Genomic DNA, 18,146 nt, shown 5'->3' on the forward strand with positions numbered 1-18,146 from the left:
GGCATATAAAAAGCACCCAGCACACTCTGTTTGAGTGGTTGGTGTTAGGAACGGCATCCAGCCATAGAAACCATGTGACAACAGACAATTGGAATTTGGACAGCTTTCAGCTGGCCAGTTCCATGTCAAACTGTCTAGCCCATGCCATGAAAAGTGGACATTAAATGGTAATGATGATATATATATATATATATATATATATATATACACACACACACACACACACACACACATAAGTATTTGGTTGGCAAGAAAGTAATTTCATTTTTCCCAAATAGATAGAGTTACGATATTTTTGAATGACTTTTGTCAATGTTATGATTTTTACCTTTTGACATTTGATAGCCATTACTGTTAGCTTACTTTAGAAGCAAATTGTGCATACTTTTGTTTAAAGCTGTTAGTTCAGTGTCAATTTTAACATGGAGTGCAAAAATGAACATTTTCACCATATTTTGCGTTTTTATTTCTGTAAAGGCAAGAAAACTGCTGAAGCTCACAAAGAGATATGTGAAGTTTCTGGTGGTGATTGCTTAACAGAACGTACATGGTCAGAAATGGTTTGAAAAATTCCATTCTGGAGATTTTTCACTCAAAGATGACCAGCGTTCTGATCGACCTACTGAAATTGATGATGACCGAATCAAAGCCATAATTGAATCTGATTGTCATATAACTGTATGAGAGATTGCAGAGAGGTTAAATGTATCACACACAACAATTGGAAATCTCTTAAAATGTATTGGACTCGTTAAGAAGCTCAATATTTGGGTTCCATATAAATTGAAAGAGATTCACTTAACACAGTGAATCATTATTTGTGATGTGTATCTCAAACGCAATGAAATCGACCGCTTTATGAAACGAATCATCACTGGTGATGAAAAATGGATTGTCTACCATAACATCAATCGAAAACGATCATGGTCCAAGCATAATGAACCAGTACAAACCACATTGAAAGCTGAATTGTATAAAAAAAGATCATGCTGTCAATTTGGTGGGATTACATAGGTGTTGTGTATTTTGAGCTGCTTCCAAGGAACCAAACAATCAATTCAGATGTTTACTGTCAACAACTATGAAACTGGGGGAAGCAATCAAAGAAAAACGGCCAGAATTGGCAAATCGTAAAGGAATCGTGTTCCACCATGACAATGCTAGACCACACATGTCTTTGCTAACTTTTGGGAAGTGAAGTTACATCCACCATATAGCCCTGACCTTGCACCATCAGATTACCATTTATTTTGAAATTTGTAAAATTCTCTGAATCCCATGTAAAAAGCACTGGTGCTGGTGCCATGTAAAATGCACCCAGTATACTCTATAAAATGATTGGTATTAGGAAGGGCATCCAGCTGTAGAAACCAAGCCAAAACAGACCATGGAACCAGGTGCAGCCTCTGGCCTTGCCAGTTCCTGTCAAGCCATCTAACCCATGCCAGCATAGAAAACAGATATTACATGATGATAATGAGGACACATTTCATTATGAAATGTATCCTTTTTTTAAGACAGCAGTGTGTAATTTGAGAGAGGTTTAACTGCTGTTTCTAATAAGCTAGTTGACCATGTAGAGGCTATATTGTTGGTTCATATTTGGTTGGTTCAAAGTTGTGAATGATAGGAGATTACGACTAATACTGGAGGTATGACTCAGTCTTAGAAACAAACCTTGTTTAGATGAATTAAGAAGATAACATGCTTTAATTCTAGAAAGCTACTTTATTTCAATAAAGACAGCATCAAGAGGGATTATTTTTGCAGGCTCATAAAATGACAAGATGAACCAATGTCATAGAAGTGGCATTTTTGTACACTTTCCAGTTTGGAAGTACAAATGCCCAAAAGCCAAATTTAAACCAGTTTCTCAGTAGCAATGTTATAACGATTAGGACAAAGTCATCATTACCAATTAGCAGTTGAATGAAAATGTTACCCTTGATTAATTAGTATATAGTCATTGTAATATGTTAGTGTAGAGTAGACATGTGGTGAGATGAGTGGGAGGACATGTTGGCAAAGAAATAGATGGTTGGCACAAAATAAGTTTGGTTAAGTTGCAAAGGAAGAAATAGAACAGCATGATGAAAGTGGTGATGAGGATGATGTTAATGATAAAGATGATGATGGTGAGAATTTTACTTTTCCAGCAAAAAATATCACTAGAATGCTTGTGGTGGCAGTTGATATTATGATTGTAATAAACAAGATGTTGTTTGTCTTGTAATGCATGGAATTATGATGAATACACTGTTTGTTGCACGTGTATGCTTTGTAATCTTAGTGTTTGCTTTGCATGTTAACATTCTATGAATTGTATGCTCTTTCATAAAGCCATTTACTAATCTGTCTTGTCCCATAGTTCAGCTAGTTGCAATAGTACATGCCTTTTATTCATGGTGTTTTGGTGTTTTTTCTTATTATTATTACCAACTGAAATTAATATTGTACAGTTTCCTCAGACTTTTGAAAGTCCAATTATTAGCTGTTTTTAACAAAAAATTTTTCTTAATTTTCCAGCAGCTTCTTGTTTTTTTTTGCCGTTTCTCAATGTTTGGTTAATTGGAAAAATTCTGCTAAGATTGATGTGATTTTATGTCTGTCCTGTATATGTAATATAATGTGTAGCTAGTGATAGAACAGTTGTGCCAATGTGTGTGACATTGTTTATGTTTGCTTTGATTATGTGTTTGTTAATTACAGCATGTCATAGTGACATGATGTAATTTGTCCACAGTTATTATTAACTTGAAACATTTTCATTTCCCACACATATGCAATATGTGATTATACACTCGTCTACAAATGCAGAAAGCATATTCACTTTTACAGAATCAGAGCAATAATAAATATACATTCTACGTAGCTACACTTACTAATCTAAAGTTTTGGGTGTTTGTTGAGATGGTGTTACCAACACAATTTCTACACTTTGTCTTTTTCAGTTTTCTACATTATATACATATATATATATATGAAGAAGCAATGATGATCTCACACACACACACACACATATATATATGTATCATCATCGTCATCATCATCGTTTAACGTCTGTTTTCCATGCTGCTGCTGCTGATGATGATACATATATATATGTGTGTGTATGGAAAAAAAAGTCAAGATAGAAAATGCTAAAATAATTTTATAAAAAAACATTGCAGTACCGGTTTCAGTCATTGAGACTTTTTCAAATGTTTTTTATAAAATTATTTAGCATTTTCTATATTTTCTATCTTGACTTTTTTTTCCATATATATCAACTCATGTGTTCCTTTTCAATCTTCTACATATATATATATATATATATATATTATATATATATATATATATATATATATGACTTATAAACTTGTAATATACTTGGTAATATATAATGGTTGCAAAATGATATATGGTGTCCCTACCTACTGTTACTAATATATATATGAGTGTGTGTGTGTGTGTGTACATAGAAACTTAATAAACATACTACTTATTTTGATAGACTTGTACATTTTTTAGGGGGTAAAAATGAAGATAAGAGTGATTAAAAATTAAACTCCTGAACTTAATCAAAAGATTAGTTTGATACAAATGAAACCCTTTTTGATATAAATATTATATTTTTTCCCCCATTTGATATTAAATAGAACTTGCAGCTTCCTTGGTAAATGATGTTCAAAAAAGCAGTTGGTTATATAAGTCTCTTAAATTGAAAAAAAGAAGCATTATATTTGTTAAATGAAACATATCTATTTAAGAGATTTGATGCTACATGTAGGTATGACATGTATTGAATGCAGATCTTTATCTGCATTTGAGAGAAATGAATTGATGTATAGGATGTGTAATGTGAAATTGCTTAAAAGCAGTGTGCAAGTGAGCTGAGAGAGCATATGGGCATTAAAGACATCAGCTGAAATCTGCAAGAGAGATGATTGCACCGGCAAAGGTAATGTATGATGTGGATAGATTATGAGTGTCAGTTGAAAACTAATTCTGGCTATGGGCAGTGGAAGAGGATGATCAAATATGGTTACAGGAAGATGTGATATAGTCAAATCTGAAGATGTTGGATTTGTCCCAGATGACATGACAAAAGATTGAGGTGAGTGGTGATACAATATTGCTGACTCATATCAACATCAGTTGAATGGGTCTTATTGTTCAAGCAGACCTGTGGCACAGAAGTTACTGATCAAAAGAGTATGGAAGTGACCTATGGGTCCACTGGTAACTAGTCAATATTGTATTTCACTCTGGGATTGTACTGTGTCATAAAATGTGTGGTTGAGTGGGATGCAGGCCTGGACATGTTCAATTTTCTTTTTTACTTGTCTAATCTGTTTTTAATTCTGTTGAGACTGGGCAAAATTTGAACTCCAATATCCTATATTCTTGAGACAAACAATCATTGTACATCAATGTTCTTGTAATAAATGTGTACATATCATTATTCCCTAATATTTTCCTCCAGATGTTAATGATGGAAGTAGTTCAATTCCTGTTGATGGGGAGAAAAGCAAACCCTGCAAGGTGGCCATTAACCCACATATTGATATCCGTAAGTCCTTCATCATATTTTGTTTCTAATTCAACATTTCCTCCTACTTTATTCTTTTCTTCCTTTTCCATCTTTCAAATCATCTTTTATTTTCATCTTCTTTTTCTTATTGCTTCTTCTTTTTGCTATTTCATTATCTTCATAATTTTTGCTGCATTTCATCTTTTTCTCCATTCTCATTTTCCCCTAGCTTCTTTATTGTCAGTGGTACCTACCCACCCTGCAGTCTTTACTGTTATATTTCCTTTGTTCATAAATCAATGCTTCAAAAGAGCATTTATTACTGAGTAACATAACAAGCAAAATAATATAATCACTGCCTTATAACTCCTGTAAATAGAATGTTTTCTGGTATCTGTTTCTCTTGATATCATTAGACAGACAAGTCAGTCTCTCTGGTTTCATCCAATTTGAACCCAATTTGAAGAAAGATGAGTCTAAAAAATTGTGATTTAATTAACAAAACATTTTTTTTTCTTAATTATTTTAACTTTAATTTATTTTCCATTTTCTAGAATTTTCTGATTCCTCATCTCGTTTCTATTGCCGTGTACATTTCGCTGAACATTTCAGACAACTACGTTCTTTGGTATTTCCTGCCGGAGAAGATGTGTAAGTAACTGTAACAATTTTGTTTTTGTTGCAACGAGGGATTTGAGTTGAGATGTGACACCTCAGACCTGTAATATCTTCATTCAAATTTTTGCATATATAGAAAAATAAATTTTCATTTTTAAGTCTTGAAGCTTCATGTGGGAATAAGATATTATTGTCAAGCAAATCTACCCCAGGACTTATTCTTTGTAAGCCTTGTACTTATTCTATCGGTCTCTTTTGCCAAACTACTAAGCTATGGGGATGTAAACACACCACCTTCGGTTGTCAAGCGATGTTGGGGGAACAAACACAGACACACAAACATATATACACACATACATATATATATATATATATACATATAAACGATTTGGCTTCTTTCAGTTTCCGTCTACCAAATCCACTCACAAGGCTTTGGTCAGCCCGAGGCTATAGTAGAAGACACTTGCCCAAATGGGTTCAGTCCCACTTGCAATAGGACTGAATCCGGAACCATGTATTGTGGGAAGGTTTTTTGCAAACTGTATTTTCTAAATCTGAGGGTGCACCATTGAATAGTGTGGGAGTAGTGCTGTCCAGTGTACCTCCTTAGTGATGGGCATGTCTAGCACTGAGCTGGAATAAGACCCATAAAGACCCTAAGCACTTAAAAGATTTTGGTGGCCTCATATATATTTGCAATTCAAAATATAAACAATAATAAACCATAAAATAAATATATTTTCCAAAATGAAACAAAACTAACAGTAAGATAGAAAATAATGTTTATTTTTGTATACTTCCACTTTATATTTGAAAAGTTTTCTCCTACTTTTTTTAATTGCACAGTCTTCGCAATTAACTATGACACCATGACTACTTTGAAATTATAGTTCCAATCATATAAACCACTTTCAATACTATTATAGCTAGTTTAAAGTGATTTCTTTTGTGCTGTAAACTATTTACCATTTCTGTACTGCCCCACTTCCCTTGATGGTAGTCCCTTCACTTGATGGTAATAATGGTGCCGTTTTTTGTCATTTTGGAATTTGACCATATTATTCATGTCATCTGTTTCAGTTTTATTCGCTCAATGAATCACTGTCAACATTGGTCGGCTAAAGGTGGAAAATCGAGATCAGCTTTTTCAAAGACCTGTGGTATGTATACATATTTCTGTAGACTTGGCCTTTTAAATCATAGCTCTGAAAAAAATCTGTTTGGTGTAAATCATGAATGCAAAACAACACACACATATACATGTCTGTATGCACACACACACATATATATCGGGTGTGGAAGCTGTCCATTATAAATTGACATTGATTGTTCTGTTCAGACTTCTCTGAACAAAATGCCCTTGGACAGTAAGTAATGCTGTTGGCATCCTCCACTGCCACCAGACTGCTTCTCTGGGCCTCCATACTAAATACCAAGTGGTGTACAAGAGTGCAGGCTGCCCTACCGTAGCAACTCACTTGCTGCTTGACATCCAACTGTTGTCTGATGGTACAGACATTTCATTTGATCACAATAACCATCAGACATTTTATTTGATCACAATAACCATCAAACAGTTGGTCTACGACTCCTCTGCCGTATCAGTTATCCAATGTCCTGCAGAACGGCTGACTTACTCTTCCTTTTATGGCCTGCTGCCACTCATGTCGGTGCCATACTGCCTATGTATATATAAATCTTTCCATAAGATTTGAGACGTTACGGTTTCCAAAAAAATTATTTTCAAATAGTTAATAATGTTTAAGAAAATCTTTCTTTAAATATTATGATTGAATCAAGTATTTTTCGCAAAAACTTTTAAATACACACACACATAAATACATATATATCATCATCGCCATCATCATCACCACCATCATCATCACCATGATCATTATCATTATCAACATTTAATGTCTATTTTCCATGCTGGTTTGACAGGATCTGGCAATCCGTAAGGACGTGTCAAGCTCCAATGTCAGCTTTGGTTTGGTTTCCATGGCTGGATGCTCTTCTTGATGCCAACCACTTTGCAGTGTGTACTGAGTGCTTCTTTCGTGCAACCAGCACTAGTGACGTTGCCATATGACTTCTAAGACAGGAAACAAACATGAAAAATATAAATAACAAAATTATTAATATTAGGAGATCAGCTCAAAGGATTTCTAGAATAAATTCCTGAGATATTCTTTTTAATTGGTTACTCTCTTTTACTTGTTTCAGTCATTTGACTGTGGCCATGCTGGAGCACTGCCTTTAGTCGAGCAAATCGACCCCGGGACTTATTCTAGTGGTCTCTTTTGCCAAACCGCTAAGTTACGGGGAAGTAAACACACTAGCATCGGTTGTCAAACAATGTTGAGGGGACAAACACAGACTCACAAACAAATACACACACATACATATATACAACAGGCTTCTTTCAGTTTCCGTCTTCCAAATCCACTCACAAGGCTTTGGTCAGCCCCGTGGCTATAGTAGAAGACACTTGCCCAAGGTGCCACGCAGTAGGACTGAACCCAGAACCATGTGGTTCGTAAGCAAGCTACTTACTACACAGCCACTCATAGAAAATTTAAAAGATAGATTTTATAAAAATATTAATAAGCTAATAATTATTGCTAAGTTAGAAAATATGTCAAACTTGTTAGATAAATAACAAAAACAAGTAATATGGAGCTCAGTCAGGACATTCAAATTTTCTCAGTAAATATCTTCTGGTTCTTTATTTATTTTTATTTTTCACCACAAAGATTCAGTCATTTTTGTTTTGTTTTTGCTGTAGTTTCAGCCATGCTGATGCACTGCCATTAAAATGTGTGACGCTTACAGCACCTAGGTTTCCCAAGCGGTCACCCATCTAAGTACTAACTAGGCTGGACATTGCTTAACTTCGGTGATCGGTTGAGAACTGGTGCTTTCAACGTGGTATGGCTGTAACTCAAGTTTCATAACCAGAGTATTAAGAACTGAATATGTTTCTCTCTCTTTTACTGAAGATATTGATTTCTTCTTAAGTACAAAGCCTTTTAATTTGCTTGGAGAAGAAAGAGAACCAGCCTTTGGACTCATTTTATTATTCCTAAAAAGAGAATTTTTAGAATTGATAGATAAAACAAATTACTAGCAGTTGCAAGCAACTTGTTTGTGCCAGTGCTGCCTTTTGAAAGTTCCCTATACTGGTCACCAGTAGGATGATAGGGGTCATTAGATAGAATGCATACCTATTACTGATGCGATCCCCTTGCCCCCACTGGATCAATTGACTAGTATTTAACCATTTACATTCAGTCTTAAGTCCTTTCATCACAGGAGATCATCACCACCATTCAAATTGTGGAGTCCTGCAGGTTTGACTTGCCTACAGGCAAACATCATTAACCTGCTTCACACCTGTACATCATTTCTCTGACCAGGTTCCATCATCCCTTTGCATCCATCTCCAGTGACTGGATTTTTTTCAAGATGACATTAGTTTGGTGATGACTCAGGCAGATTAATGACAGCCATCTTCTAAGCATTTTGTAAAGCATCTAGTTTCGTTCTGTGTTGTTTTCTTCCATTCCACTCCCTCAGTCTTGTTGAGAATATTGTTTCTTTGATGTTAAATCCATAATAAATATTGCATACATTTTTTTAAAAAATATTAGCAAAATTTTTTGTTTAATAGTTGTTTACTTACATTCTTAAGGCAACAGATAAAAGCCAAACATTAACTTTAAGAAGTTACAGATATTTGAGCATCATTTAATACCAAAATGCTTGAATAAATATATTTCTTTCAGAGGCACTGGAAAAGATTAAAATTTTGTTTGTGTATATATTGCTTTTTTATACCATTATTTGTTATTTTTGTTGAATTTTACAGATAATCGTTTCATCCTGAAACAGATGTCTAATGCAGAGGCAGTTTCTTTCCAAGTGTTTGCACCCAACTATTTCCAATACATTACCAAAGCTTACCTAGAACAAGTAAGTCTCTTAATGTTCTGCTTTATAATCCTGGTCATACATTTTACTTCATAAACAATTGCTTTCATTGATCAGACCTGATCAAAAGTAGTCCAGCTCTTCGACTATCCAATTTTATCTTTAGATATACATTGTTCAAATTGTTTTTTCTTTTTCTTTTGTAAGACTGAATGAGGTTTGGCTGCTACTTCCAGCAGGTTGAGTGGTCATCCAACTGTTCTTTAGTTGGTTCTTGAATGGCTTTTGACATTATTATGAATTAAAGTGAGGAAGAAAATATATTCTTTGTTGTCATTCTGTACCATTTATGTCTTAAGCAAGCAAGCCTTCAATGAAGCCATCAGTGTCCTGTCTTCTTCCCCTCGGACTAAATGTATCTAGGACTACATCATACAATTTCTAAGGTGTTTTTTAGATGGTAGAATATGATTTGGAAGAGATTCAGTTGCTGATTTTAACCATTTGAGTGGCCACATAGAGACTTTCTCAGAAGAGATTTAGAAAGTAGAGACTAAAATTTGGTATAGGACCCTTCTCTGAGAAAAACATTCCTTGATGTTACTGCATTTTAAGATTTCCAGTTTTTTCCTGCTTTTGTCACCTTTTCATGTCCAGTTTTAAAGGAACAGCTGCACCACAAAGTGAAGTTGTTTTGATCAGGAAGATAATTTGGATGATACAACATCACATCTCATACTGCTCACATAACAACAATAATAATTATAATTTCCAAGTAATTATTTAATTTGTGATGCACTTTTGCATAAATATAAAGATTTTTAATGGTTTTGTTTTGGTTGTTAATTTTTCAGAAACCAACAGTTCTTGCAAAGATTCTAGGAGTTTATACGATAGGTTTTCGTAACAATCAAACCAGCACAGTAATGAAGCAGGATTTGTTGGTGATGGAGAACTTGTTATACAATCGAAAAGTCTCTCAGGTAAACAGCACAACTGAACATCTTTCTGTTCTAAATCCATGTTACTTGATATTGCTATTTTCTTCCTTTTTATATTTACAGTAGTCATTTGAATCAACATTTGTAATTAAAAATTAGCTTCTTTCTCTCTCCCGCTTTCCTGCTATATATATATATATATATATATATTTATATATATCATCATCATCATCATCGTTTAGCGTCCGCTTTCCATGCTATCATGGGTTGGACGGTGCAACTGGGGTCTGGGAAGCCAGAAGGCTGCACCAGGCCCAGTCTGATCTGGCAATGTTTCTACGACTGGATGCCCTTCCTAACGCCAACCACTCCATGAGTGTAGTGGGTGCTTTTTACGTGCCACTGGCACAGGTGCCAGACGAGGCTGGCAAACTGCCACAAATGGATGGTGCTTTTTATGTGCCACCGGCACGGAAGCCAGTCAGGGCGGCGCTGGCATAGCAGTATAACCCAGCTTTGCCTGGGATTAAGTAAGGATTATTAAGCGAATCAAGTTCTTTATTTCAAACCAAACTAAGTAACATCGATGTCAAATTTGGGCAAAATCCATTGAAATTGGTTTATATATATATATATATATATATATATATATATATATATATATATATATATATGGTCAACACACACGTACGTACACCTATTGCATACATGTTTTTTGTACGCATACGTGTTCGTGTGTGTGTTGCCCATATATCAACAAAATATTTTTTTCATCGATGGAAAAAAAAAGACAACAAAAGTTTTAACAAAAACATACTCATCGCTAGAAGGGGATATAACGCCTGTTTGCAAACAGTGGTGATTTCTCCAACTTGAAAATTGTTAAAAGTTTTGGTTGAAAATTTATTTTTACTGCTTTTTGCTGGTGCCCCTGGGAAAAATAAGTAGAGTCATGACGAATGTCCTCCTAAAATTGGAGCGACATGCATGCTAATTCGTGGACGTGCATAATTTATATTCACGTACACACATCCTGCCTTTTATATATACAGATATATATATATATATATAGTTAATCAAGTTATTCAGGAAGGCACCATCCCCAATGACTGGTGGAGTAGTATTATATTTAACTGCTACAAGAGTAAAGGTGATGTCTTAAATAGAAACAACTTCAGAGGCATTAAAATACTAGACTAAGTTATGAAAATTACTGAGAGGGTTATAGCTCAATTGATTAGAAATAGAATTAAACTAGATGAGATGCAGTTTGGTTTTGTACCTGGGAAGAGTACCACAGATGCCATCTTCCTCGTGAGACAGCTGCAGGAAAAGTACTTGACCAAAAGTAAGCCATTGTACTTAGCATTTGTCAACCTGCAGAAAGCTTTCGACAGAGTTCTCCACTGTTATATGGTGGTCTCTAAGGAAGTTGGAAGTAGAGGAGTAAAGGAGAGTACAAGTCATGTACAGTGGTGCTGTCAGTAAGGTGAGAGTCAGCCATGAATACAGTGATGAATTTAGCATACAGGTAGGGTTTCACCAGGTCTCATATCTCAGCCCACTCTTATTCATTATAGTCCTCCAGGCCATAACATAGGAATTCAAAACTGGATGCCTGTAGGAACTGCTATATGCTGATGACCTTACTCTTACTGCAGAATCTTTAGCAGAATTGGAGAAGAAATTCCAGGCATGGAAACAAAACCTAGAATCAAAGGCCCTTAAAGTTAACCTAACAAAGACCAAAGTTGTTGTTAGTAAGAAAGAAGATGAAACTCTCTTTCCATATGGTAAATGGCCTTGCTCAATATGTAGGAAAGGATTCGGAAGAAATTCCATTTGCTGCACCCAGTGTAAACTAGGGACACGTAAGAGACGCAGTGGTATCACAGGTAGATTAACAGATAAAGTCGTCTTTGCATGTGGCAGATGTGCAGGGACAATAAGCACTAAAAGCAGGCAGGACTTAGATTCTCTCAAATGCCTTGAAGGATCTCAAGGTTGTAGATAGTTTCAGTTACCTAGGTAACCAAATTAACAATGGCAGAGGATGCTCTGAAAGTATTGTCTCTAGAATAAGAATTGGGTGGAGGAAGTTCAGAAAGCTATTACATTTGTTGGCAACAAAAGGACTCTCTCTCAGAGTGAAAGGTAGACTATATGATGCTTATTTGCAAATGGCTATACTCCATGGTAGTGAGGCATGGGTTCTGAAGCAGAAGACATCTGTAGACTGGTGAGAAATGAAGGTAGTATGCTCCATTGGATGTGCAACATCAGTGTGCTTGTATGACAAAGTGCAAATGTATTGAAAGAAAAGTTGGGCATAAGAGGAATCAAATGTAGCGTGCAAGAGAAAAGATTACATTGGTTTGGATATGTGATTCATATGAATGAGGACAGCTACATAAAGAAGTACCGATCACTGAAAGCAGATGGTACCTGCAGAAGAGGGACACACAGGGAGACGTGGGATGAAGTGGTAAGGACCGATCTCAGGATGTTGGACCTCAAGGAGGAAATGTCAATGGACTATCATCAGCCACATCAGCAATTTTGATTTGATTTCTTTATATGTAAATATTCAAAATTTGTAGAATCATCCAATGATGCTGTTGTGAATATAAACCACAAACAACTGAATGTGTGATGTTTCTGTTTTATTACACTTTATTAAATTTTTGTCAAAATATTTTCTAATTATAGACGTTTGACCTGAAAGGATCTGTTCGAAATCGATTGGTCAATTTATCTGGGAAACAGGAAGAAGAAGTGTTGTTAGATCAGAATTTTCTTCAAGGTGAGTTTGCAGAAATATCAGGAAATAATTGGTTAAAACTGGAAATTATTGGTTAAAAACCATTACAGTAGCTCAGCAAAAGGCAACATTCTAATGGTTTGTTTTAGGTCTTCTAATAAAACATTTTGATGAGGAACAACCATCTCATTAGGATTGATTTTTAATTTTACTGCTGTTGCTGCTTCTGTTATTGTGTCTGTGAAGTTTGGGAATCCAGGATTATTGTTTACAAGAGACTAGAAAATGTTCAGAAAGATTAAAAACAATGTTAATACAATTTTTAGTAAGTTTCTGGAAGTAGTGGCATGAAGAACTCCTGTTGTTGTTGATCTGCTATGACCACCCAGGTCTATAAAATGGTTATATATAAACTATTGATAATCAGAGGCCTAAATGTCTGAGATTAATTGTTGTTTTCAAAATTATTATTTTTTGGACTATTATTTTCCTTTTGAAAATATATATTTATGTACAATATCTATATATACTATTTATACACTAGTGGCTTACTAGACGGTGACATCACTAGTCTTAGTTAATAGAAAAGATTCTCTATTCAGATCTGGTATACACTCATGTATTTGCCACTAAATGTTGTTGAATCCCTTAGGGCCATATGGTCTTTTTGCCATGCAGTCTGTCTATGTTCATAGGTTGTAGTGATTGTTACAGTAGAGACAAGCTAAACAGATTCAGTTAGGGAATGACACATTGAATTCTTTGGCATTCATTGGAAGTGATTGTAATTGATAACATACCACAAAACTTGTACTTTACTTTTCAATTTCTGCCAAACCAGCTTTCTTTTTTTCTTTTCTATGTTCACACCCAAACAAAACTCTGAGGGAGGCTTTCTGGGCCATATAATGTCCTGATCATTTATTGACAATGGCAAATACCAAGATAAAACATGGTAACTTTATATTACCCTGTTGTTGATCTGTGTGTTCTCTCTCTCTCCCTCTTTCAGTCAGTGTTGACTCTCCTCTCTACATCAGACCTCACTCGAAAGCTGTTCTAGCTCAAGCTATTGACAGTGATTCCAAATTTCTAGCCAGCAACTTCATCATGGACTACTCTTTGTTGGTTGGACAGGACGATCAAATGAAAGAATTAGTGGTTGGTATTATAGGTAAGTGGATTTTTTCAAATCTATTTTTTTCTTGTTTATGCAGTCTGCAATCCTGTCGTCCTTTGGTTCATTCTCACAGTGTATCTCATTGGTTGGTGTCTTTACAAAAGCATTTAGTTAACCCAAGATTTATAAGACGATTAGATACATAGAAATTATGTGAAAATCTTTTGGATGATTGAACCTGTTCTTGGGTGGCTGTCTTACCTCTTTGCCTAATTTCACACCACCATCTGGCACTTTGGGGCGTTTGATGGACTTCACTCTGCTTGAAACAATTGGACCAGGCCACCAGTGCAAGAATAACTTCTTTCTTTTCTTCCCAATAATTTTAATGAGGCTTGATGGAAATAGTTTGTAAATAAAAGGGTAAGTTTTTGTATGCAAACATGAAAACATTGGGAAGAGATAATTAAAAGAAAATAAAGACAAAATGCATGAAAAATAAACATTTGAACTCAAAAATGGTAGTTTCTTATCCTAAATTTTCTTAGGGAAATATTTCTGTTTAAAGATAAACCATAGAATACAATAAAATAACTTAAAATAGCATAAAATACAGGATATTGTTATATTTTCTTTATTTCAGATTACATTCGAACATTCACATGGGACAAAAAGCTTGAGATGGTTGTAAAAGCTACAGGATTCCTGGGTGGTGCCTGTAAGTTTTATTATATTTCAAGAGTTGTTTCAAATTGTGTTGCATAATTTTCACAACTCATTTGTACTTTCATTTAATCAAATTTATAATCTGTTTCTTTTCAACCTTTCTTTTTAATATCATTTTCCTTTTTATATAATTACAGCTAAAATGCCAACAGTTGTGTTTCCTGAATTGTACAAGAGTCGGTTCTTAGAAGCCATGGATCGATATTTTCCTCCTGTCCCTGACAGATGGAGTGGGCTTGGCTATGGGCTCGATTACTGAGAAAAAACAGAATTTTTATTGGATATACTGACTTTTCTATGACTGGAATTCACTTGAGGCTGTACATCACCTGAAAGAATTTTAAAATTGGTTGAGACAGTTTAAGACAACTGTAAATAATCTTAATATATATGCATATGTATATACATATATGTACATATATATGTTTGTGCATATATATATGTATACACATGCACATATGTATATATACACACACACACATGTACATATATATAACTTATTTGGAAGATATTGGCATCGTTTTGTGTACAGTTGCCAAGCAGCAGTCAGAAAGGCCATCACCACCAAGAAGTGGTGAATTGCATTCCATATTTTTGAAGCAGAAAAAAATGTGTAACAGTGCAGGTGAAGTTACAAAAAAAGAAAAATGATCAATCTATTTCTTCAGTTAATAGTAACCATATTTTTATGCACTTTCTTCTATAAGAAGAAAATTTTTGTCATTACCAAAGACTTGATAATGAGAATAACTGTTTTAAAATTAAGATATAGGTTGTTGAAATTGTTAATTTTTGTTATAATGTCCATTTTTTAGTTAATGACTTTTGGAGAAATTATTCATGGCAACACGTAACTTTGGGTAATCAATGATCAATATGGATTTTAGTTAATATCAGGTTGTATTATAAATTTTTAGTAACCATGGGAATTAAGATAGATTTTAATTAAAAGCATTTTGTATTACAAACTTTCTTACATTGCTAATATGGATTTTACTTAACAATAGGTTGTATCATACAGTTTAGTTAAAACATGTTGCATATAGTAATACAATATAGCAACAGGTTGTTTTATAAATCTTAGTTGTTGCCATGTACTAATATAACCTATTGTAACATGACATGCATTTGAGGCAACCACATGTTTTAGTGAAACATTTAAGATAACTGCATTTTTACCTTTAAAAACTAGTCACTATTTGTTAGAGTACAACATACAATTCTTTGTGAATGGTTATATGTTGTACTGCCACACAGTCAAAATTGTGGAAAAAGCTATTGATAACCAAAGATTGTACTATTAACAAATGTTTTGACATCGTAGAGAAATATAGATTATTATACACAAACACTTGTTACACTGCAACTTTCATGTAATACACGATGTAACAATATCAAAAAAGGAAAGGGTGATGCTGTAAGAGAGACAACAAGTAACCATTGGTGATAATATCTTGTACCTCAGTCATCTTTTATAATGTGTTGTCAGCAGTGAAGTAATTTAACAGCTGACCCCTCAATCATATTTGCTGGAAGGGCTTATGACCTTCTTACAGGATCCCAGACACTTTTCTTCACTGTTTTTTAGCTGTTGTTCCTTCAACTTTTGAACTTTCATTATTTAATTTTTTTGAAGGAACATCAGCACACTGAGAATATAATTACTGTAATGTAACTATTGTCTCAAATATATTTTTATTTTATATCATATTTTATCTATAGTTTGATTCCTTTAATTTTTATGTTGTGTGATTCTGATATAAGAAAAACAGTTTTGGTTTATATAGTTCATCATCATCATCATCATCATCATCATCATCAAGGCATAGGTATGGCTGTTAAAAAACTTGCTCCTCAACTACATAGTAACATTATGTGACAACCTTGGGCAAGTGTCTTCTATTAAAGCTACAGGCTAACGAAAGCCTTGTGAGTGGAGTTGATTGAGGGGAAAGTGAAAGAAGCCTGTTGTGTGTGTGTTTGTGTGAGCGTGTGTGTTCTTGTCTTGACATTGTGTGATAGGTGTAATGAGTGTCACTGTTATACAAGGAGTGTCATTCGTTTCCAGGATTCTGCAAATACATGTTTGGCCAAGGTGAAACATTATCTTGATTTGAAACAGGTGAGGGCTAGTGGTGGGTAGGGTATCTAGCTGTAGAAAATCAGTCTCAATAAACTCTGTCTAATCCATCCAAGCATGGAAAAGGGGATGTTGAAATGATGATGATGATGCTATATATTTATTGGGTCATCCCATAAATGAGGTAGTTTTTTTATACATCTTTTATTTTTCAAAATTTCTATAAAGTTCTTCTTTAATCTAAAATATACTCCCATTCATTTTCAACAATGCTCTCCTATCTATCTGGTAGACTTTCAAGGCCCATCTTCCAAAGTGAACTTTGGAAGAGGAGCCTCTTCTGACCTCATCTACAGAATTCATATTTATTCCATCCAAATGATTTTGAAGACTGTGGAATAAATGATAATCAGATGGGGCAATGTCCAGTGAATATGGTGGGTGGGGTATCGTTTCCCATTCAAACTGCTTCAGCCTTTGGAATGTCATCCTCGCTGTATGTGGCTGAGCATTATCCTGATGGAAGAACATCTTTCATCTTGAAACCAAAGATGGTTGTTTTTCTTCTAGCACTGACCTGAGTTGCTCAAGCTGCTCACAGTAGATCTCCTTTATTATTATTTGGTTTGGGTTTAAAATTTCAAAGTGGACTAAACCTTTCACATCCCACCAAACAGATAACAACACTTTACGTGGGTGAAGACCTTCTTTAGCCTGGGGCGCCAGTGTTTCTCCTTTCCCTACTCATTGTCTTCGGCATTTGACATTTTTATAGAGACCCTATTTCTCATTACCAGTCACTATTCTGTCCAAAAAAGGTTCATTCATGGGACGTGGCAGCAAAGAAAAGTATGCATTCACTTTCTGCATGGAAAGTTTGTGGGGAACCCATTGACCCAATTTGCTGTCTTTTCCGATGGCACGTAGGTGTCAATAAATGGTTAAATGACCAAATCCTAGCTTCTCTGCTAGTTCTTTAACAGTTACAATAAGATTTTGTTCCACCAGGGTTTGCAGGACATCTTCATCGAGCTGAACAGATTTTCAAGGACAAGGCACATCTACGTTGTAGTTTACAGCTCAGAATTTCTGGAACCACCATTGTCACTGGCTTACACTTATTGTCCAATCCCCATTTACTGCATTAATATTCCTTGCATTTTCCATTGCATTCTTGCCTAAAGGCAATAAATTGAACTCATAAAGTAAAATATGCTGAATATGCTTCTTTGTCACTTCCATTATAGCTTTGGAAAAATAAGTGTTAAAATCGAACTGCACTCTTTAAAACTTGCACTAAGAATAAGGACAAGGTAAAATTACTATCTGCTTTTATTGCAAGTTGATGCAGGTAGTTTATCCTCTCCCCCTCCAACTTTTGATTCATGCAATTGAAAAAAATGCATTATTTATGGGTTGATCCAATATATATATATATATTTGTGTGTACTCATGTT

The 18,146-nt window shown here is 34.7% G+C and overlaps 1 protein-coding gene and 1 pseudogene across 4 annotated transcripts in view; one reads left to right on the forward strand and one right to left on the reverse strand.

The window, feature by feature from the left end:
• LOC115214903 (1-phosphatidylinositol 3-phosphate 5-kinase) overlaps positions 1-16,324 on the forward strand; it is a 126,738-nt gene extending 110,414 nt beyond the window's left edge. For all 4 annotated transcript variants that reach the window (XM_029783959.2, XM_029783960.2, XM_036505661.1 and 1 more), the window contains 9 exons: positions 4,466-4,552; positions 5,068-5,164; positions 6,212-6,291; positions 9,000-9,103; positions 9,916-10,044; positions 12,712-12,805; positions 13,776-13,937; positions 14,527-14,601; positions 14,747-16,324. In XM_029783959.2, the coding sequence (XP_029639819.1) occupies positions 4,466-4,552; positions 5,068-5,164; positions 6,212-6,291; positions 9,000-9,103; positions 9,916-10,044; positions 12,712-12,805; positions 13,776-13,937; positions 14,527-14,601; positions 14,747-14,868 (950 nt within the window). In that variant the 3' untranslated portion in view covers positions 14,869-16,324. The remainder of the gene's footprint in view (positions 1-4,465; positions 4,553-5,067; positions 5,165-6,211; positions 6,292-8,999; positions 9,104-9,915; positions 10,045-12,711; positions 12,806-13,775; positions 13,938-14,526; positions 14,602-14,746) is intronic.
• LOC115215302 lies at positions 7,955-8,073 on the reverse strand (annotated as a pseudogene).
• Positions 16,325-18,146: the final 1,822 nt, after the last annotated feature.

The sequence above is a fragment of the Octopus sinensis genome, linkage group LG8 (genome assembly GCF_006345805.1).
Source record: "Octopus sinensis linkage group LG8, ASM634580v1, whole genome shotgun sequence".
NCBI lineage: Eukaryota > Metazoa > Mollusca > Cephalopoda > Octopoda > Octopodidae > Octopus > Octopus sinensis.